The following is a 24,169-nucleotide window of genomic DNA, read 5'->3' as shown; positions in this document are numbered from 1 at the left end:
TATTTAAAAGCCAAGATCTGTGCTAGTGTGCAATTGCTGTTGGTGTGTATATATAATGCATGTCTTTACATCTGTATTTCTGCATCTGTGTATATTGAAAACCATGAGTTCACATGTAAATTCTAATTCCGTGGGCTTCATTTTCATTTTTTCCCTTTCCATATTTATAACCCCTTTCAGTACCAGTGAGAAACCTGATGCCTGTTTGATTCTCTATTTGTGTGTATTTTTTTCTTTTTTGAGTTGGAGTTTTACTCTTGTCGCCCAGACTGGAGTGCAGTGGCATGATCTCGGCTCACTGCAACCTCTGCCTCCTGGGTTTAAGCAATTCTCCTGCCTCAGTCTCCCAAGTAGCTGGGATTACAGGCATGTACCGCCACACCTGGCTAATTTTTAATTTTTTGTAGAGATGGGGTTTCTCCATGTTGGTCAGGCTGGTCTCGAACTGCCGACATCAGGTGATCCACCTGCCTCGGCCTCCCAAATTGCTGGGATTACAGGTATGAGCCACTGCGCCTGGCTTGATTCTCTATTGTAGGTCATCTCTCCACATGAATGTCTTCCTCACCCTGCTTAGGCTTCGCATCCTATGCTGAGCAGGGATATCCTCCTCCTCACCCTGCCTGGACCCTAACACCTCACTCCAGGCCATGGCAGTCCATTCACCCTATGATTCCTGTCTTGCTCATTTTAAGAATGAATTGTCAGGGAAGAGTCTATTTTTCTTTTAAGTTTATTCTCTTTGACACTTAACAAAATTTTTTATTTTGAGTAAACAAAGTAAAATTAACATTTTTGGTGTATAGTTTGGTGAATTTTAAGTACGGATATGTGTAAACACCTCCACAATCAGGATATTGAAGCATTCAATCACCATAAGAGCTCTTATGCTCTCTTTATAGTCACACCCTACTCCCAGCCCCTAAACCTTGGAAACCACTGATCTAATCCCTGTCTCCATATTTTTGTCTTCAAGCATGTCATAAATGGGATCATATGTAATTAAGAAAAACAGCTTTATTGTAACAACATACATTTCACCCATTTAAAGTGTGTAATTCAGTAGCTTTTAGTATATACACAGATAAATGCAACCATTCCAATAATCAATTTCAGAATGTTTTCATCATCTCAGATAGAAACCTCGTATAGTTTAGCTTTCATCCTCCCGTCATCCCCCGCCATCCACCACTTTTCATCTCATGGATTTCCCTATTCTGAACATTTCATGTACATGGAATCGTAGTATGTGGTCTTTGGTTACTGGCTTCTTTCACTTAACATGTCTTAAGAGGTTCATCTATATTCTAGCATGTATCAGCACATTCATTAGTATGTCTGAATAATACTTCATTGTATGGCTATATCACTTTGTTTATACATTTGTAAGTTGGACATTTTGGGTAATTCCACCTTTTGGCTGTCCTGACTAAAGCTGCTATAAACGTGTACAAGTTTTTATGTGCATATGTGTTTTCATTTCTTACCTAGGAGTAGAATTTTTAGGTTATATGATAACTATGTTAATCATTTGAGGAGCTGTCATTGTTTCCCAAAGCAGCTACATCTTTTTACTTTCCCACCAGCAGTGTACACAGGTTCCAATTTCTCTACATCCTTGCCAACACTTGTTTACTTGACATTTTGATTTTAGTCATTCTAGTAGATATGAAATGGTATATCTATGTAGTTTTGGTTTGCTATTCTCTGATGACTATGTTGAGCGTTCTTTCTTGTGCTTATTGGCTATTTGGGTATCTTCCTTAAAGCAGTGTTTATTCAAATTCTTTACCCATTTTTTGGTTGTTGTCTTATTGAGTAGTAAGGGTCTTTATATATTCTGGGTACAAGTCCCTTATTGGGTATATGATTTGTAATTTCTCCTATTCTCCTTTTACTTTGTTGATAGTGTCTTTTGAAGCACAGACTTAATTTTGATGAAGTCTTATCCATCATGCCGTTGGTGGATCACGTTTTTGGTGTCATGTCTAGGAACCTTAACCCCAGGTCATGAAGAATTTTTCTTTTTCTTTTCTTTTTCTTTTTTTTTTTTTTGAGACAGACTCTCGCTGTCACCCAGGCTGGAGTGCAGTGGCACAATCTCCACTCACTGCAACCTCTGCCTGCTGGGTTCAAGTGATTTTTGTGCCTCAGCCTCCCAAGTATCTGGGACTACAGGTGTGCCCACCACTCCCAGCCCTTTTTTTTTTTTTTTTTTTGTATTTTTAGTAGAGATGGGATTTCACCATATAGGCTAGGTTGGTCTTGAACTCCTGACCTCAAGTGATCTGCCCACCTCGGCCTCCAGAGTGCTGGGATTACAGGCATGAGCCACCGTGCCCAGCCTATGGAGTTTTTCTTCTAAAAGTCTTATAATTTTAAGTTCTACATTTAGATCTGTGATCCATTTTAGGTTAATTTTTGTATAAGCTGTGAAATTTAGGTTTATGTTTTGGCATATGGATGTTCAGTTGTTTTAAAATCATCTGTTGAAAAATTGTCTATTTCCCATTGAGTTGTCATTTCACCTTTGTCAAAAATCAATTGCTATTTATGTGAGTCTAGTTTTGGACTTTATTCCATTGATCTATGTGTTTATCCTTTCATAAATACCACATTGCCTTGATTATCATAGCTTTATAGTAAGTCTTAAAACTGGGCACCATAATTCCTTCAACTTTATTCTTTTTCAAAATTGTTTTGACTAATTTAGTTTCTTTGCCTTTCATATGAAGTTTAGAATTAGCTACTCTGTATCTACAAAAAATCCTACTGGGGTTTTGAATGCAATTTTGTCTTCCAATCCATGAACATGAGGTATCTATTTAGGACCTCTTTGATTTCAGTTATCAGCATTTTATGTCATTTTTCAGCCTATATTCCACAGTGTTCATTTTGGGGGAATGATTGTTAAATTGTATTATTTTTGAAACATGGGTTTCCAATTGCACATTGCTAGTATATACAAATGTGTTTGATTTTTGTTTGTTGACCTTGTATCCTGTGACGTTGCTAAACTTTATTAGTTTTGGGAGTTATTTTGTTGTTAACTTGTTAAGTTTTCTACATAAACTACAAATAGGAACAGTTTTATTTTATCCTTTTTATTCTGTGGGCCTTTGATATTTTTTGCCTGATTGCAGTGGCCAGAACAATACAGTGGAGAAAGTGGCCATCCCAGTCTTGTTCTGGATCTTAGGATTTTGAAAGCATTGTCTTTGACCATTATGTATGCAAGCTGTAGGCCTTTCGTAAATTCCCTTTTGTCATGTTGAGCAAGTTCCCATCTATTAATTTGTTGTTAGCAGAGTTTCATGAGTGGATATTGAATTTTCTATGCTCTTTCTGTATCAGTTTGGTCATTTTTTTTTTTCTTTAGACTGGTAAAATCATGGATTTTATTGATTGATTTCAGAATTTTGAAACAGCTTATATTTCCTCCCAACCCCAAACTTGGTCGTGGTACATTATTCAGTTTATGTATCTAGATTTTTATTTTTTGAGGATTTTTATGTCTGTGTTCATTTTGGATATTGTGCAATTTTTTTTTCCCTTGTATTATCTTTATCTTGGTATGGTATCATGTTAATTCTGGTCTTGTAAAATGAATTGAAAAGTGATTATTCTTTTTGGAAGAGATTTGTAGAATTTGTGTTAAGTCTTCTTTAAATGTTTTATGAATTTGCTAGTAAGGTTTTAAACAATAGTTCAATTTTTAAAAATAGAGAATTTATTGAAGTTTACTTTAGTTAAGTTTTGGTACTGTGTGCCTTTCAAGGAATTGGTTCATCTAATCCTATGTGCATAGAGTTGTTCATGGTATTTTCTTTGTGTTGTTCTAATGAGGATCTATACTGTTATCTTTTCTTTGATTCCTAAGATTGGCAGCTTCTCTTTTTTTGTCAATCTTGCCAGAGGTTTATCAAATTTACTACTTTTTTCAAAAATTAGTTTTTGTTTTGATTGTTCTGTATTAACTTGTTTACAATTGCATTGATTTTCTGCTTCGTTTTTTTTTTTTTCCTTCCTTCTGCTTGCTTTAGGTTTAGTTTGGACTTTTTTTCTTTTTTTAAATAGACTGGTCTCACTTCATCACCCAGGCTGGAGTAGTGTTATGATCATAGCTCACTGCAGCCTCAAACTCGCAGGGTCATGATCCTCCTACCTCAGCCTTCTGAATGGCTGGAACTATAGTGGTGTGCCACCACACCCAGTTAGAGTTTCCTAGTTTCTTAAAGTGGGAGCTTAGAGTATTAATTCAAGACCTTTTTCTTGTTTAGTAAAAAGCAGTCGATTGTTATAAATTGCAGCACCAGCATGGCTGTATTCCAAGCACAATGATATTTTCATTTATTTAAAAATATTTTTTGAGACTTTTCTGTAGAATCATGAATTATTTAGAAGTGTGTTGTTTAATTTCCAAGTGTTTGGAGATTTTCTTGCTGTTACTGATTTCTATATTATGGTCAAAAAACATACTTTGTATGATTTCATCTCTTTTAAATTTGTTAAGGTTTACGACCCATGATGTGGTTTATCTTGGTGAGTGTTACATGTGTACTTGAAAAGAATGCTTATTCTGTTGTTTTAGGTGGAAGGGTTTTATGTCAATTAAATCTAGCTGGTTATTAGGATTATTCCATTTTTCTACATCTTTGCTAATTCTGTATTAATTCTATAGACTACTGAGAGAGGAATGTTTAAGTCTCCAACAGTAAATGAAAATTTGTCCAGTCCTCCTTTTAATGCTACCAATTTTTGCTTCATTTTTTTTTTTTTTTTTTGAGTCTTACCTTGTCACTCAGGCTGGAGCACAGTGGCTCTGTCATGCTTCACTGCAGCCTCAAACTCCTGGGCTCAGACAGTCTTCCCACCTCAGGCTCCCCAGTACCTAGGACTACAGATGTTCATCACTATGTCCAGCTAATTTTTACTTTTTTTTTTGGAGAGATAGGGTCTCCCTAAGTTAAGCAGGCTGGTCTTTAACTCTTGGCCTCAAGCAATCCTCCCACCTTGGTTTCCCAAAGCATTGGAATTACACGCATGAATGAGCCTCTGCACCTGGTCTCTTCATGTATTTTTAAGCTCTGATAATACGTGCTTCCTTTTAGCACTGTCTTGGTGAATTTTATCATTACATAATGTCCCTAATTATCCTTGGCAGTTTTGGTTGTTCCTAACTCTACTTTGATGAATATAAAAGTGGCTTTTTAATTTATTTTTTGAGACAAGAGCCTTACTCTGTTGCCCAGGTTGGAGTGCAGTGGTGTGATCTTGTCTCACTGCAACATCTGCCTCACAGGTTCAAGCAATTCTTCTGCCTCAGCCTCCAGAGTAACTGGGACTACAGGTGTGTGCTACCTAACCTAGCTGCTTTTTGTATTTTTAGTAGAGATGGGGTTTCACCATGTTGGCCAGGTTGGTCTCGAACTCCTGGCCTCAAGTGATCCGTCCACCTCAGCCTCCCAAAGTGCTGGGATTACAGGCATGAGCCACTGCACTTGGCCTTAAAAATTGGCTTATCTTTTAATTCATCTTATTTGACTCATGTTTACTGTTTTTTGGTTTCTGAAAAAAAGGTTTAATAAATAATAACATATTTTATCAAAGTTATTCTATTAGTATAGAGAAATTCTGAGTGTTATTATTCTATGATCATGATGACAGCACAGAAGTTAATGTGGCCAGAATATAGTTTTGATTAAAAATTATACAAGCAATTTCACTTGAGTCCAATTAATCTTCTATTTTGAGAGGTAATGTACGGAGTGGTTAAGAGCACAGCCTCTGAAGTTAGAACTGCCTGGCTTTGAATCCTACCTCCAAGTACCAGGTATAGACCAGGGGCAAATCATTAGCGTCTGTCTCTCTATTTCATTTGCAAATTGGGATAACCTCATTCAGTTGAGAGGATTTTAATGAGATGATTCATAGTACCAGACAGTAAAAATTATCACTGCCAGCCACAAATGTTAAATCGAAAATATGTTTTTAGATAGGATGTCTCATAATTGTTACATACAAGGTTCAGATACCTTTTTAAAAAATACTATGAAAAATTATTAAATAAGTCTAAGGCAAGTCAGTTATAAAAGGAGGCTTTTATGAACAATTTTTCTTTCATCAGTAACTCCTTGTAGTGTCGCCTTTACAGGATGTGAGTTTGAACATGAACAGTTCAAAATCATATTAATTGCTTCAATTAGAATAATAATTACAGTTGATCTAAGCAGGCTAACATAACACATGGTGGTTACTTGGCATTAGCAACCATGCTGCTGAAATGCTGTTTAATTAGGTAAGAGAGCTTGCACAAAACTTCAACTGGGCTGAAACTAAGAATAAATATGTATTAAGAATAGCATCCATAGCAGTGATGAATCTGAGTGATAAACAGGATTAATAATGCGTAAACACCAACTTTTAATGCACATTAAACAATTATTTGTCATCATTCTATGTCTATTAAAAAAACATTAGAGGCTAGGCACAGTGGCTTATGCCTGTAATATCAGCACTTTGGGAGAACGAGGTGGGCAGATCACTTGAGCCCAAGAGTTTGAGTTGGAGATCAGCCTGGGCAACATAGTGACAACACTGTCTCTACAGAAAAAAAAAAAAAAAAAAAAAATTAGCTGAGTGCGGTGGCAAGTGCCTGTAATCCTAGCTATTTTGGAAGCTAAGGTGGGAGGATCTCCTGAGCCTGGGCTGCAGAGGCTGCAATGAGCTGAGATCGCGCCACTGCAATCCAGCCTGCGTGACAAGAGTGACCCTGTCTCAGAAAAAACAAAAAGTAAAGTGTCAGCTAATAATCATACTATTAATAGGGATTTTATTGTTTCTGGTACTATGCATCTAAATTTAGCACTAAATTTAAATATACTGAGTAGAGATAGCTTTTTATAATGTTCTGTTACCATACTGCTAAAACAGTTAATTAAATCAGAGGAGAAAAAAGCCACCCAGCAAAGGATTTAATTTCAGTAACTTTATTGAAAGGTATATCCCTTAGTACTAAAACATAATGGTAGTTGGTTAGTTTACCTCTGCCAACTCAAAATTAACAATGATGTATTCAAAATACTGAAATTTATCAGCCTTTTGAGAAAACTGAAAAGTTACCCATAAAACATGGTTTACAAAAGTTAAGAATAAGATATACGTGGTTCTTTGGTTTTTCATTGTGTATTGATCCATAACGTGATGTCAAATTGGTTACAGCCATTCTGGATAGACTCAGGCTATACATTGCACTAACTGTTTACAACACTTTAACACAGTACTTCTTACACTCACTAACTGACATGGAGAATCCTAAACACTACCTCAGCAGCTTCATTCATAGTTATGAAGATGTCTACTTGCTTTTCTTAAGACTTTTTTTGCACAGTAAGGGCATCAGTGGAAGTATATTCTCTTTTTATAAAACTGCCATCACTTCTAACTGAAAAAAGTCTTTAGTAAAAAAACTTCTGGAGTGTTGAATCTAGCCTGAACTTACCTTAGTGTGGGAAAGCAAGTTTTCGAAGTGGTAATTTATTTTGAGTTACTAATACAATAGAAACTGATTTTCTTGATGGGATTCAGTTTGCGACAGTAGGATCTGTATAAAAATTTTTTATTGTAGATACAAATGTCACCTGTTTTCTAGAAAAAAATATTAAAAGATAACTTAATGAATATGCCAAACTTTATAGGTCTGTATTTTTCTTTATATAAAATGCCCTCAAATTTAAATGTAATTCCCATATAGCAATAAAGTCCACATCTCTAGATTATCTATTACTTGCATTATGGGATGTGTTTATACTGCCTAGAATGTTAACCCTTATTATGCCTTAAAAGTGCATTTGTGAAATGTTCCTTTTGACATAAACCTCATAACTTAAAATTTAATATTTAAATTAAGTAGGAGTAGGATTAGAATAATGAGAGTGATTGAAGCTGTGGGAAGACTGATAGTTGATAGTATTAGTGTGACTCCTCCAATACCATTTTCAATACCATCTAAATATATTGATCCAATATCTAAAGTTAGATCAATGATAGAAATGAAGATTCACAGTTTACCTTCTCAGGCTTGTCATTAGCATTTCACATTTAGGCTTTTAGCTTTGATTTGAATGCTTCACAGATGAATTCAAAGCTAAACATAATTCTACTACAGCGTAATATTAGGCAGTTTTCCCAAGTCTGAGACCATCATGCTTATCTTGTGATGTTTTGAGGCTTCATAGCTTAAATCCATTGTAACATTATGGAATCCATAGAACAAGGTTGTGGAGAAAGGCTTCAGCGAAGTTTTTTGGTGCTGTAATAATCCTATTTAAATAAAGAAAACAAAATCCAACTTAACAGAAGCCAGTCTGCCTAAATACTAAATATTAGATATGAAATGTTCATATCTAATATTCATAATCATATGTAGATGTATTAAATGTTAACATTTAGTTTAGAGTAAATAAATCATCACTGAGTTAGGAAATTTAGATGGCAAGAATGTATATCACATATGTAGAAAGCAAGTTTACATTTTTTATGCATATAACTACTTTTTAGTAGTCCAGCTGCTATAGTAATGATAGGTTACTATAGTGTTGATACATTCTGACAGTTTCCAGATACCCAATGTAGAGACTATCTATCATATCCTACTTTTTCTTTTAAGTACAATATCCAAGTTCATATTGATTTTGCTTATAAGTGAACAGTCTGAAATTAGTTCATACATGGTTCAGACTTCTGGTGCTGTTGTCCTGCTCAGCTTATGTAATTTTAAATGAGTCAGAGTTTGGGTCTACATACAGCAAGATCATGTACAATTAAAAAAAAAGCATGATTTTAGTGCTACAAGGAGGATGCTGTTCTCTAAGCTGAAAATTTAATGAAATGGCTAACGTATGTATCAGAGGTTCAATAATTCCTTACTCCTAAGGTGTTGTACCTTGTATATAGTAAAGGCCTTCAAATATTAGTTGACTAGATCAGTGATGTTATCTCCCCCTTTACTATTCCAACTCCATTTTGTTTATTTTGAAGATAATTACTCTTTTTCAGTTGAAAATTATGGCATTAGAAAATTTTCTGTATCTGGAGAATAATAACGGACCAAATTTACCAGTTAAGGGACCATTTCAGGAATTGTTGGAAGGTGAGTTATTCTGTAGTAACTATGCTTCAATTGCCGTGCAGTACGCCCAGAAACAATCCATTTCAACTTCTGAACATTTGGTTTGGAACACTTGTTTGATGAATATTCAGTTAAACACTTGGATACAAGCTCTTGCCAGAAGGTCAAATCTCTGCCATTTATCTGTACATAAATTAAAAAAATTATTACTCAAAGTAAGTCCCACCTTATTTAACTACATTAATAAAAGGAATCCTATGAACATGTGTCTTTGCTCATTAAAAAAATTTAAGGATAGCTTCTTAAGTTTCAAATAAACATATGACATCTCATTTTACTTCAGGAGATAGAAGGGGTTCAGTTTCTTTTACAGCTGTTAATAGGATTTACGCTACGTCCTTGACATACCTTGGAATGTTTCTGAAGACATTCTACTCCTTCTGTTAACTCTATACACTTCTGTGCTTGGATCTCTAATGCAATGATAGACAATGCTAACACAGAAGGCTAAAAGAGATAAATTTAAAGTAAATGCCAAATATAAAAACAGGTCACAAAATAGGCGTAATCTTTATAAAATATTTACCTTTGCTTTAGAAAATATGATCCTGCAATGACATGCCTTAAGTTGAGCTTCTAGTCTTTCAAAATTAATGCTATTTCTCCTTTAAAAAGAAAATGGTATTACTTTTATTAGATAATATTACATCTAGTCAAAAGATGTTTTTAGAAAAACACTGAAGTCAAGTTTTAAAGTGAAGCTTACGCACATTTATCATAGCAAGTGAACTATTTAAAGGAATTCCCCTTCCATCAGAGATACTAACTTCTTAAGGCACCACATGGGAGTTTTAAATGATTTGGGCCAAAAAATTAAAATGAACAGTACTATGCCACAGATACCAATATTTATTTTCTTTTAGCTTTAATAAATATTTCAACATCTACTGGTCTTTTTTTCCATAAATTTGTGCTAAATGCTTTCTTACTAGTTTCTATAAAAGTCAAAATGTACTTTAATCCCAAGAATTAGCTTTAATGAAGCTATTGACAATGGAACATTTTCTCACTTATGATTGACATTAAAGTTCACGGAGCCACAGCTGTCATTTTACTTATTTTTATTAGAATTCTATGAGGATACTGATTTTATGCAATATCCATATAATACCATTCTGATTTCCAGATCTCTCTTGTTCAAAACAAAGGTCACTTACCTTTCAAGTGGCAAGTTCTCTTGAAGGAGTGAATAATACAGTTGCAGAAATTGAAAGGCAGTAGTAGCTTTGACTTTCCAACACACCTTCTCCAATACAATCTTTTCCATTCTCATCAAGTCTGAAACCGTAAACCTATATTGACTTATTCGGATCAAGTCAGTTGCCAATGGGACATTCCTTTCCTCTTCTATTGATTTTACAGCCAGATAGAAGCAGCTCAGTCCAACACACCCAAGGTGCTTGGGCTGTACCTAAAAAAACAAAAACAAAATCAGTAAGCCCATGACTCTACCTTATTTCAATTAAAACATAAAGGATAATCTAGAACTCAGACCCAACAGTTTGAAAATGTATATCTGAGGTTTATTTCTCAGCTGTGATGGACTTAACACAATCCACTCATACCTAAACTACAGCCTGTCAACACTGTGGACCCCACTTAGAAGCAATTTTTGAGTAACTGGACTGAGTTTCAGTATGTTTGGCTCAGCATAGAAAAATTGTGTTTTTTTTTTAATCACTGTAGAAGTATAAGTAAACATTGTTCTAGTTTGATCAAATAAGTTAACTAGTCAAAGATATATGAGGACTGAAATACTTTATGGCTTATTTACAAAATAAGCCATTTCTTTCCAGGATGTTGTATTTTTTCCAGGCTCTTGTCTTTGTGGGAACACATATAAAACAGTTTTAAAATACTATGGCATATACTGTTTACTCTGCCTCTAAGGGTTCTATCCACTAGTAATCTTTATCATTTAATTTTCTGAATGTCTGCAGTATGAGGCACAGCCAAAACTTTATCTAGTTGTTTACTTCCAGCTCACATGAAACTAAGCTGTTACCAGTATTAATATCTCTGTGCTCTCTCTCTTCTTGTAACCTCTTCAGCAGTACACTTATACCTCTTTAAAAGAATAAGGTAGTTACTTTTCTTACTATGACTTGTACATAAGAGCAATGATCTTATTCTCACATTAGACTGAATTATACCTGAGGGGACAGCTACATATTATTCATTTATGTAACATTTATAGATTCAAAGGTAGTGACTACACATGTGAAATGTCAAGAGGTTAATTAGTCTATTGAAGCAAATTTCTTGAATCTTCAACAAATATTGAAGTCCTTTCTTGTGATACACTGTATTAGATACCAAGGACTAAAATATGAGTTTCCTTCTAATTGCCACATCATCTTTTTTTCTTCCAGTGACCATAGGTGTAGGGGAAAGGGAGATGCATTTGTAACAGTTAAGCTCTGAAAGTGACATAGTCTTGTTTATCTAGTATAGAAAAATAGTTGCTCCTCCTTCAGATACACTCTCCTCCCCACTGCATGTACACTGAAGCTGGAAATGCCAAGCATAAGCAAGTCTTGACTAGGTCTAAGGCTATAACATTTACAATTTTATATATCGGTAGTGATTAAGAAATATATTCTTAGCCACAGTGTAGCCTCTAATAAATTTCTGCCACTAATACGTTTGTTTATATCTAAAAATAGTAAATAAATGGACAAATCCAACCTATCAAGAAGGGTTTTTTAAAAACAGCCAATTTTCTTACTAGGAAACTGCAATTAGTTACTTGATATTAGACTATTTTTCATTTCAGAATTTAAGTCTAATACCTGATGTACTCTTATGATAAGAAATCATATTAATGCTGTAGTAGACAAAATTAATGTTTTGGCTACGTGCTGAAAATAAAAAAGGTCAAGTTTATGAGTATCAGCCAAAAGGTAACAATTCCATCTCCAAAACACACTGAGCAAAATTACAAAAGTGTAGCTTCAAACATACCTTCATTTTAGACAGGAATCTGTCCAGTAAATTCACAGCTAGAGAAAATGTCTCTGTGTCGAAGCCAAAGAACTGAGTTAGACTAAGAAGATCTTTTACTTCAAAGTCCCTTAGTCTTGCAGTCATTCTGAGGCCATTATCATGTGCAGACTCAATTAGTCTCAAGCCACAGACCTTTGGCTGACATCTAGACTCCTGTTCCAACAGGGCATTCAGCTGGTGTAGCAGTTTCTGAGAGTCAGTTGTTGTCAGTACCTCTATCATCTATATATAGAAAAAAAGACCAGCAAGGAGTGTAAGTAGTCCTTCCTGCTTTCCTTGGCCATCTTTGCACTGGGCCAAGAAATGATTTATAAGTCTCCCATTCCCCAATGCGGCTAGTGCATCTAAGTCATTGCAAAGTGCCATCTGTTATTTATTTCCCTTCTACAAGTTGGTCACATCCTAAATGTGTGTTTTTTTTTTTTTTTTTTTTTTTTTTTTTGAGACGGAGTCTCGCTCTGTTGCCAGGCTGGAGTGCAGTGGCATGATCTTGGCTCACTGCAACCTCCCACTCCCCGGTTCAAGCAATTCTCCTGCCTCAGCCTCCCAAGTAGCTGGGATTACAGGGGTGCGCCACCACGCCCAGCTAATTTTTATATTTTTAGTAGAGATGGGGTTTCATCATGTTGGCCAGGATGGTCTCGATCTCCTGGCCTCGTGATCCGCCCGCCTCGGCCTTCCAAAGTGCTGGGATTACAGGCGTGAGCCAGCGCGCCCGGCCGGAAACATGCTTTTTAGAAAAATAAAATGCAAATCTTCAAGAAATACTTGTTCAACTTATACCTTGTCAATAGATAACCACGAATAATTACCGTAAGACAGGATACCCAAAGTGAAAAGCAGATGGTAGTTAAGTATTCTGGCACATTTTAACAACATGAACGGTTCAAGTTACTTAATTGTACTTAGTTCCTCATTTATAAAGTAGGGATAGGGTTTATGACCTACCTTACAGATTTGTGTGAGCTAAATGAAATCACGTAAAAAGCTTAGCATATATAGTAGGTGCCTAAAAAACACTGAACAATAATGAGCTTGAGCTTATTTCTAGATTTATAAAATGAGGGTAACAATATCTGTCGCTGAATGTGAAGACTGAACAAGATTCACCACTTACAGAGTATAGCACAGTTCTTGGCATACAATACTCAATATTAGTCAACTTTTATTGTTGTTAGGAAAGGAAACTTAAAAGGTGGCATTAAGAGCACGCACTGGGGCGGGGGGCGGTGGGTGTTGCTAACCTAGTCTGAAAGGTGAACCTGGGAATTCCATTGATTTAAGTGTGCATAACACAACCATGTCCCGGGCACAAGCTAAGCCCTAGATACACGGAAGGTCCCTCCCCACACCAACCTAAAGACAGGAAGACGGAGATCTTCAGAGTTGGTCATGTGAGGAACCTCTAACTGCAGGGGTTCCATTCTTCCTCCCCTGGCTCCTCCCTGGGACTGGGCCGGCAGACACTAAGGCACCCCAGGAGGCCGGATCCGGCTCCGCCCCTCCAGCCCCGGACTAGCCTGGGCTTGTGCTCACAGCAGCGGTAGAGTTAACTGCGGAAAAGGGCGCGGGCCAGACCTACTCCTCGCTCCACGTCCCCAACCCCGCTCCCCACCCGCACCTGGCGGTCAACCCCCGCGCAGTCCCACTCACCTTGACAGCGACTGCAGCTCCTCAGCGGTAACCACCCTCCCCGGGCCTGCTCCCCTCACCCCACGATATTAGATCCAAGAGGCCTACGAGGAGAGGGGACTCGTAGGCAAGAGGAGAGAGGCCCGGGGAGGGGGCGCTGTCCTGGGTGGAGGTCTCGGCAGCGCAGCCGAGACGACTTGGCCCTGATCAGGGTCAGCTCGGAGCCGAAGGGGCCGCGCCTGCCCTGCAGAGGAATATATTGGAGGGCGGGGCTTTCTCGCGGAAAGGTGGCATTTTCAACTCTGATTGGTGTAATTCTTTTGATGGATGGCCTCCGCTATCCGTAAAAGGCTGGGCCGTGGAGTGAGAAGCCCGGCCAATCAGCTCACACTTCCCGTTATCTGGCGTCAAATTCCCCGGCCCTCTTCCACGCCCCTACCTCTAAGCGTCTCTCATTGGAGAATTTAACAAAGTGTCTTCATTGAGTAGGGGGCCGAACTAAATACTCTATGCACCAACCCTTGCCTGGGTCAGGTCAATCGGCTGCCAGCCGGATTGGCCAGCGTATCATTCCAGAATGTACTGTTTGTTCTGTGGGGTTTAGGAGTTCTACAGTGGTTCTGCCCCATCTTTCTAAAAATACAGTGAGTAGTTAAAAAAAAAAAAAGTCAACCTTTGATTTTTTTCATTACAGATAAAGAGGGAGTGGAATTTATATAGTGCGGTGGTTTATCAACTTCCAGAGTGCCCTCTTCGTGAACTTTGAAAGTCAGTTGATTCTTGCGTTAGTTTGCTTTTTGTACAATTTATCAAATAATGGAGTTGGACTGTGTAATTTCTTGACCCTCTAGCAATTTTCTGAATTTGCTTTTAAAGCAAATTTAAAGAGAAAAGTTGGTACAATTTTTCAATTGCTTAAAATGAAAGGTGTGTGGCAGACTGTTATCAGGAATAATTATAGTGAGTGTGAATCCCAGTCTACAGAACAGAACGTAAAGCAATATTACTCTTTTTATTTACTGTAAATAATTTAATCTCTATGAACCTCTCCTATACCACGTTAGTGGGAAAATAATTAGCCTGAACTCTTCTTAGACTCTCCTCACTCTCGCTCTCCCAGATCATCACAAGTGAGAAAAGTCCATTAGTAAAAGGGCCTGAAAAGGGTGCACAAGGAGTCAGTTCTAAACTCTTATGAATTACACAGTAATTGGATGTCTCTGTTCTCATGGCCCCAGTTCAGTCTCTCTTACTTTGACAAAGTGAAAATCTGGAAGATTTGCTGTCACCTCTGCTGTTTGCCCTGCCATGTACTTACCTAAGGCAATGCCACAGAACAAAACTCTGGAAAGAGGGAAAAGGGGTGGGGAGGAAGGGGAAGGAAAAACAAAAGACAACATTAATACCTCACAATAATACCTTAGCCACGTAATCAGGTCAGTTTAAAAAACTGGGACTCAAATGGGGAAGAGGCCTTTCTTCCTCTTGAAAATAAACGCTTACCTAGTGAATATAAATTGGCAATTTATAACCTTTAACAAATAATTTTATTTAAAAATACTTTTTGCTCTAACGTGTGAGTTTATAAATGTGATTTCTCCTTTTGCCTTTTAGTTCCTATTATTAATTCCTAAAATTAGGAATGTATGTGCACAATTTTAAAAAAATGGCTATATTAATTCCTAAAATTAGGAATGTATGTGCACAATTTAAAAAAAATGGCTAAAGCATCATAAAATCTTTATGGCAGACTGGGCACGGTGGCACACACCTATAATCCCAGCACTTTGGGAGGCCGAGGCGGGTGGATCACCTGAGGTCAGGAGTTTGAGACCAACCTGGCCGAGATGGTGAAACCCCGTCTCTACTGAAAATACAAAAATTAGCCGGGCATGGTGGCATGTGCCTGTAATCCCAGCTACTCAGGAGGCTGAGGCAGGAGAATCGCTTGAACCTGGGAGGCAGAGGTTGCAGTGAGCTGAGATTGTGCCACTGTACTCCAACCTGGGAAACAGAGCAAGACTTGGTCTAAATAAAAGAAAAAAAATTCTTTATAGCAATGAAAAGCATGAATAAATTAACTAATATTTCATAGCATAAGCCAATGGAGAACAAATTAGACTGTTACCCATCCTTGTAGAACATGTAACCTGTGGGCAATATGAACACATGGACTTTAGAATAAAATAAACTTATATTCATATCCAGGAATAGCTCATAACTAGTCATGTGACTTTCAACAAGTTAATCACATTTTCTTTTCTCAACAATAGGAAGTAAAAAATACATTATTCATGGGGTTATGAAGAGGATTAAATAATAGAAAGTGCATAAAGAGGTAGTCACTATTCCCAGATCACAGTAGATTTCTTGATAAATGGTAGGCTTTATTATTAAATTACTATTTCTTTTTAAATATCTTGCTCAAACACACTTTGGTTGTGTTTTCTCTGTTGTCAGACTTAGTCATCTGTTTTCAGCCTAGAAGGATAATCAGTGTGTTAGAATTGTTTATTTAACACAGGTAAAAGTATCTAAAGTGCATGTATTAATTTCTATACGTTTTTATACTTGAAATTTTCACTTGAGGGCTTTTAGGTAATATTTTTTATGTAATAAAATATTTTCTCTTACATTAGAATATTTTTAGTTTTTATTAAAATCTCTCACATAAAAAATTATTTCACCAGAATTGGAGAGACATTAATTAAATACAAATCAAGTCAAATTGATATTCTTTACTTTTCTTCCTCCCTTAACCCCCTCTGCCATTTTCATTTCAAAATGTTAGAATATAGAACATCATTTAAATAATTGAAAAGACCTAATTAGCAAAATGTGGAAATGTAATACTCAATTATCCACACTTGTAAAATAAAGATAATGAGCCCTTCATTAACTATGAATTTATTTTTAAAGAAGTGTGGATTTAATCATGAATTCCTATTAAAAATTTGTTAAATGACTGACTTCTGGGGGTATATTCTAGGCTCAATGATGTATTCAATTCCTATCCTCATACTTTCTTCTCCATTAACAGTTAAGTACAACAAGAACTAATGGTCAGAATAATGGCCTTGAGGCTGGGCAAGAATCCAGGCAGTAACTGGAAGATTTAATCATATTCTCCGCATAGTAGGCTGTAGACGTGCCTTTGAACAACAAAGATTATAACAAGCAGATATAAAACAGTGGCGGTGTGTCCAATACTGCCCTCACAGGGAAATTCCCAGTTGGCTTTGTTTGTTTCCATCTTGGAGATGTGGCAGTCTGTGCCTTCCCACCTGCACACAATGTCCAATCACCTTAACCTCTTTTCAGGCTCCTTGGGAAATGTCCAGTACTTTTGTGTGTAGCCTTGTCCAGCTATAAGGGCCAAGGAAGTGAGGGTCAAAAAGATCTCAGCTGAGTCCCCTTCTGCTTTCTGATCCTTCCTGTAACTATGCATTACAGCCTCCTCCACTTCTCTAGCTGTTCTCTAGTGCATCTAGTCTATCTTATTCATTTGAAGATAACATGCTTTGGCAGTGGCTTCTTTGATTCTTTATTAGTTCCTGGGACACCAGTGAAATTAAATATGGTTGGGAGGAGAGAGAGAAAGGATACATAAAAAACATAGATTAACAATTTCATGTATATGCTTCTACTCAGAGGTTCTAGCTACCACTTCTATCTTCAGATAAAGTAAACCCTTCCAATTAATTGAGGTTTTACTGTATATTTCGTGAAAAACTAAATTTTTGACTCGTCAAGTAACCACTGCTATATAAAGGCACTGGGTCACATTAGAGGGGGAGCCTCTGTTCTCTAATGACTTTAGACTCTGTTGAGTACAAAGCTCAAAACCAAGACCAGCCAAAAACGTAGTATATAGGGTTTGCTTTTATTATATATTTCCCATGTGCCAGGTCATTGTGCTGAACTTAAACACACATGCTTTTGACAACTCTGATATTATTATCTTCAGAAATGTGGGATATTTTATATATCTTTTGTTTAGTAACTGTTTGCTATTTACTAAATATACTTTACACAAAACATGAATTTGGATTTTTCTGCAGTTTTTTAAAAAAGTTTCTCTTTAAGAACATTTCAGACTGATTACCCAGCTTCAATAATCAACATTTTGCCCATGTTGACTGTTTACTTTGTCCATCAACAAGTATTTCTTGAGAACTTTGTAAGTGCCAGACCATTGTATTTTGTAATCCTAGATAAAAAAAAATTGCTGCTACAGCTTTTGAGCCACAGGATGTGTTGGCTACTGTTCTCTGTGAAGGTAAGAGGTCAGAAGGATCAGCTGGGTCATTGTCCTCCAGTCAGAAGCCAGTACTGCAGGTGTCTCTGTTGTCTCCTGCTTTGGAAGGAGAAGGGATAGGAATGGGAGAACAATTTCCTTTCTTATCCAGGTTTCTGCCTAGATTGCTAACCTTCCTCCCCCAAAAGCAAACACACACACACACACACCCATGTACACAAAGCATTTTGGCAGAGTTGAGAATTGGAAAATGAAATACTGCAGTTAAGGCCTTCCTTGTTTCAGGTTACTACTTTCTTTATCTTTCTAGCCTTTTAACTCTTTTATCCCCCTCTATGATTTCGTCAACCCTTTTCTCTTTTCTCTCCCCAAACCTCAGTTTTCTAATAATTAGTACATCCCAAGGTTGTTTTTCACTGCCTCTACTGTCAGTAGGGTCAAAACCTCTCTGTGGCTGGCAGGTTCTGTGGCTGGTAGAGGACAGTGAGGACCCCTCCCTTGGCATTCCAAGGGTTGGTGGGTGAGTGTGGAGGAAAAACACCCAAGTTAGGGTAATGTATTCCACATTATAGTTTGTCTTCAAAACAAAACAAATGAAAAACTTTCCAGGGAAATGGATGAATAACCATAAAATAAGTGCTATGACAGAGCCATGTGTAGGGTACCAGGGGAACACACAAGAAGACTTAAACAAAATTAGGGGGGTCAGGGAAGGAGTGAAGGGAAGGGGTCTTTGTAGAAGTCTTCCAAGATACTGTGACTCCTGATCTGAGTTTTTAGGGATTTAGCCAAGTGAAGAGGCTGGTGCAAAGGACACTGCAAACAAAATCAACAGTGTGTGCAAAGGCACAATAGAAAGAGAGAATAAACTGATTTATGCAAATGAGATAGAGATTACTCTGGCTAAAGTACAGAGGCTGTTGAGGGGGGTGGTTTAGCAGTGGCACTGGGGAGAGAAGCAGTTGTTCATGTTGAGGGGCCGTGTACACCATGTTCTCGAATGTAGGACTTTGCAAACTTTGGGGAACCAACCATGGACTTTAAAAAGAACACCACAATTGGGTATGTGATTTGGGATGAGCACTTGGCATCAGGGTGAAGACTGGAGAGATGGGCCAAGACTGGAGGCAGGAAGAACAGTTTAAAGGTCATTGCCTTAACCTAGGAAAAAACAGAAGGTTGCACTGAGCTTTAGCAAAAGTTTGAATTGGGATTCTATTTATGTGTTTATCAGGGAATACAGAAAAAAGACCAGGTTTGCTGGAGGAAAACTTTAAGTTCAAGATGTCTGAGGGACTTCCAGGTGGAGGTGTTGAAAAGGCAGCTAGAGAAACATTTGTTGCTGCAGATAGCTTTGGGACTCATCAGAAATAGGGGATGATTTGAGTCATGGAAATAGATCAGTTCAGGAGAGTTGAAGAATCCAGGGAAAAGGAGTCTCCAAAGGGAATCTAGGAGAAGAGAGAGAGGGAAGAGTAAAATAAGAAGAGAGGATGTTACAGGAATCAGGAGAAAGTGTTTCAAGAAGACAGTGAGCACTGGTATCTGATGCTGCAGAGAGAATAAAACATAGTATGAACAAGAAAGAGAGAATATGAAACCAATGAGTATATAAACCATTCTTACAAGGAACTTGACTGTAAGGGGTAGAGGCATGGCCAGAGGGTGGACATGATGATGAGAAAGAGAGTTTGCTTTTCAAACATTAGCTAGATATGTGTCTGTTTAAATGATGTCAGGAAGGAACCAACAGGGTAAAGATGTATGTGACTGCTGGAACAATCTGAAGCCTCATATGACACTGGTCAATTTAATTGACAGTAGTCAATTTACACTCAGTCAGCTGTATTGTTATAGAAGCTTCTATTCAAATACAGACTACAATGGAAGCAAACAACACAAAAGAGTAGAAATTCTATGTATTTAGCATGCTTTAAATTCTCTGGGTAGATGTTATGATCACAAAATGTTTTATAAATGTTTGTGTTTTCTGTAGCTATTTTATATGCCTGATTTTTCATTTCAAATTATTCAAAGGTCTCTTCCTGATTTAAAATAGTCTTACTTGTCAAATTTAGGAGCTTTACATCAGTGTTGAAGTAAGAGTAATACATAAAAACATGGATTTTATGTACCCTTATGTTGTGAAAATATGATAGAACAGCACATCAGTTTGTTCGAGCCTTCTTAAAATACCTAGCTTTTGTTGGAAGTTACCCATGCATAGATTTAGGTCAAATAGAATAAAATCTTTAGGCATATTATGGATGTTTCTATTTTCAATGAAAATATATATTTACATCATGTAATGATAAACACAGTATGTGTAGGTGTGAAAATACTTGGGGGTGATAAATAATAGTACCAAATCACATTGGTGCAGATTTTTGTATGAAATTTTCTGTAATTCCTGGCCTTATAGAAGAACTTTTAATAACTCATAGCAGTGATTTGGCTGAGGCACTAAGGGACCAACTACAGTTTGGGTCCCAGTTTCTCTACTTACAAGCTTTCAGCCTCAAGATGTTCATATTTTGAATAACAGTACTACCCAAAAAGTTGTTGTGAGGATTAATTGAGCTAATAGATGGAAAACAGTACATGTAAATGTTCAATAAATGTTAGATATTATTGTTATCTGTAGAAACAAGTCATCTTCTGAGAGAGGAATAAATTACAACCCATGGCACTGCTGACATCAATAACTGGGCAATTTTATCAGGGTCTTTGTCCTTACAGTAACATTAGTCTTCTCGTTGTTCTGACCATAAAGTGGACTTCATCTCCTAAGACCACGTAAAGTGGGAGAAGTTGACCTAATACAAATCAGCTAATAAACATAAACCAATATTTTTGTTTTTTCTTTGGTCTTCTGTTTTCCTTAAGTGGATTGTCCCTTATACATGAAGGCAAATGATGATCCCATGAGATATAATGGTACCTTCTCTTTTTGGTAAATTTCATAGTTTACGAAGGACTTTCACATTTATTTTATCATCCACTCTTTCCAGAATCCTTGCCAGATTTTCAGGACAGCGATTATGTATTAGTTTGCTAGGGATGCCAAACAAAATTCCATAGACTGAGTGGCTTAAACAACAGAAATTTATTTTGTTGCAGATCTGGAGCTGGGAAGACGGAGACCAAGGTGTCATTAAGTGTGATTTCTTCTGAGGTCTCTTCCTGGCTTGCAGGTGACCACCTTCTTACTTTGTCTTCACATGGTCTGTGGGTGTCTCTTCTTGTAAGGATGCCAATCACATGGGATTTATCTCAGTTATGTGTTTAAAGGCCCTGTTTCGAATAGAGTCGCACTGGAGGTCAGGGCTTCAACATATGAATTTTAGGGAGATACAATTCAGTCTATAACAGATTGTGATCCATATTTTTTTTAGAGAGAACAATCAAGCCAGAGAGGTTCAATAATTTACTCAATGTCACTTGGCTTGTGGTTCATGAGTTAGGACTCAGCTCAAGACTTTTCATTCTCCTGTTGTTTCCCATTGCACGTCTCACTTTCCCTTCTGGAATTACATCTCCAGAAATGTTTTCTTAATGGTATGTGTTTATGAAATGATTTGAAGTTCATGAACAAAGAAATGCTATCGTATGTACCTGTGAAAACTAAGCTCAGAATTTTATTGCTTAGTTACACTTTGTTCAACTGAATTCACTGTCTTAGACTTCACTATTGATATATATGTATGTATAATATATACATATATTTATATATATAATGTATGTATTTTATATATACACATATATATATTCTTTTTGAGACAGGGTCTTGCTCTGTCATCCAGGTTGGAGTGCAGTGAAACAATCATAACTCACTGTAACCTCAAACTCCTTGTGATCCTTCTGCCTCAGCCTCCCCAGTAGCTAGTACTACAGGCATGCACCATCATGCCTGGCTAATTTTTGTTTTATTTTATTTTGTAGATGCGGGGTCTCACTATGTTACCCAGGCTGGTCTTGAACTCCTGGGCTCAAGCGATCCTCCTACTTCGGCCTCTCAAAGCACTGGGATTACAGGTATGAGCCATTGTGCCTGACAACTATTACTTTTTAGACAAACATTTCACAATAAATTTTGAACTATCTTGAGTAATTAAGGGCTAACTTGTTCAAATACTCACTAGCGCATAAATCCCTTAACAGTAAGCATTTTAGAAAGGAAAAGGGCCTATTATGAAGTTGCTGGTGAAGGATAAGATATTAAAAAGCCCTCTTGGGCCAATAAGTCATTATTGCTGCAGTTTCAAATGTTCTTTCTTTAAAAAACAAAACAAAACAAAACAAAGCAGGTGAACTCCTAAGGACATCTTGTGAATATCAAAACAAATAAAATGTCCACTGTGGAATAGAGAGTGTCAGTTCCTCTGCCCTCCACCAACCCCCAGTTTGTAAGGAGCAGCCCTCTAATTCATCTCTTTCCCACAAGGTTCAAAAATGTTGCATTATTCATTTTATCACTGAAAGTTTGTATGCTTTGATTAATATCTCTCCATTTTCCCCACTCCCAGCCCTAACAATCACCTTTCTACTGTTCAGGGGATCTAATATACAGCATGGTAGTGACAGTTAAAATGAGCAGATAATATGAAGTCTCTATCAGTAAAACTCATACAAATTTTTTTTCTCTGTCCAAAAACAAAACCAAAATTTTATTTTTTTTTTCATTTTTCCATAAGTTATTGGGGTACAGGTGGTATTTGGTTACATGAGTAAGTTCTTTCGTTCTTTCGTGGTAATTTGCGAGATTTTGGTGCGCCCATCACCTGAGCAGTATACACTGCACAATATTTGTAGTCTTTCATCCCTCACCTGCCTCAAACTCTTCCCCCCAGGTCCCCAAAATCCACTGTGTCATTCTTATGCCTTTGTGTCCTCATAGCTTAGCTTCCACATATCAGTGAGAACATACAATATTTGGTTTTCCATTTCTGAGTTACTTCATTTAGAATATAATCTCCAGTCTCATCCAGGTCACTGCAAATGCTGTTAATTCATTCCTTTTTATGGCTGAGTAGTATTCCATTGTGTAAATACATATACATACATATATGTGTATATATATAGTGTGTGTATATATGTGTGTGTATATATAGTGTGTGTGTATGTGTGTGTGTGTATATATATCCATATATATGTATAAAATCACAGTTTCTTTATCCACTCAATGATTATTGGGCATTTGGGTTGGTTCCACGGTTTTGCAGTTGTGACTTGTGCTGCTATAAACATGTGTGTGCAAGTATATTTTTCATATAATGACTTCTTTTCCTCTGGGCAGATACCCAGTAGTGGGATTGCTGGATCAAATGGTAGTTCTACCTTTAGTTCTTTAAGGAATCTCCACACTGTTTTCCATAGTGGCTGTACTAGTTTACATTCCTACCAGCAGTGTAGAAGTGTTTCCTGATCACCGCATCCATGCCAACATCTACTGTATTTTGATTTTTTGATTATGGTCATTCTTGCAGGAGTAAGGTGGTATCACATTGTGGTTCTGATTTGCATTTCCCTTATCATTAGCGATGTTAAGCATTTTTTCATATGTTTGTTGGCCATTTGTATATCTTCTTGAGAATTGTCTATTCATGTCCTTAGCCCACTTTTTGATGAGAATTTTTTTTCTTACTGATTTGTTTGAGTTAGTTGTAGATTTTGGATATTAGTCCTTTGTCAGATGTATGGATTGTGAAGATTTTCTCCTACTCTGTGGGTTGTCTGTTTATTCTGCTCACTATTCCTTTTGCCATGCAAAAGCTCTTTTTTTTTTTTTTTTTTTTGAGACAGAGTTTCACTCTTTGTCCAGGCTGGTGTGCAGTGGCACCATCTCAGCTCACTGCAAGCTCCACCTCCCGGGTTCACGCCATTCTTCTGCCTCAGCCTCCCGAGTAGCTGGGACAACAGGAACCTGCCACCACGCCTGGCTAGTTTTTTGTATTTTTACGGAGACGGGATTTCACCGTGTTAGCCAGGATGGTCTCGATCTCCTGACCTCATGATCCACCCACCTTGGCCTCCCAAAGTGCTGGGATTACAGGCATGAGCCACTATGTCTGGCCGCGAAAGCT

General features: G+C 37.2%; 1 protein-coding gene and 1 long non-coding RNA gene across 3 annotated transcripts; one reads left to right on the top strand and one right to left on the bottom strand.

Annotated features, from left to right (window-relative positions):
* Positions 1-6,973: 6,973 nt before the first annotated feature.
* Positions 6,974-14,380, bottom strand: CCNG1 (cyclin G1). Of its 2 annotated transcripts, none has more exons than XM_031666583.1 (8): positions 13,850-14,380; positions 12,155-12,418; positions 10,348-10,601; positions 9,717-9,795; positions 9,539-9,637; positions 9,189-9,313; positions 9,119-9,139; positions 6,974-8,322 (listed from the first exon to the last, which is right to left on the bottom strand). In XM_031666583.1, exons 2-8 carry the CDS (start codon positions 12,416-12,418, stop codon positions 8,256-8,258), a joined length of 909 nt encoding a protein of 302 aa, XP_031522443.1. In that variant the 5' UTR covers positions 13,850-14,380; the 3' UTR covers positions 6,974-8,255. The 2 variants fall into 2 exon arrangements, with proteins under 2 accessions (XP_031522443.1, XP_021795630.1); XM_021939938.2 differs by having other exon boundaries at positions 9,119-9,313; positions 13,850-13,894; positions 13,996-14,044.
* LOC110743569 lies at positions 14,379-23,034 on the top strand. Its single transcript, XR_002522857.2, has 3 exons — positions 14,379-14,472; positions 21,207-21,280; positions 22,029-23,034. It is a non-coding gene; the product is annotated as an uncharacterized LOC110743569 (long non-coding RNA).
* Positions 23,035-24,169: the final 1,135 nt, after the last annotated feature.

The sequence above is a fragment of the Papio anubis genome, chromosome 5 (assembly GCF_008728515.1).
Source record: "Papio anubis isolate 15944 chromosome 5, Panubis1.0, whole genome shotgun sequence".
Classification (NCBI taxonomy): domain Eukaryota; kingdom Metazoa; phylum Chordata; class Mammalia; order Primates; family Cercopithecidae; genus Papio; species Papio anubis.
This window is presented reverse-complemented; position numbering and strand designations above follow the sequence as displayed.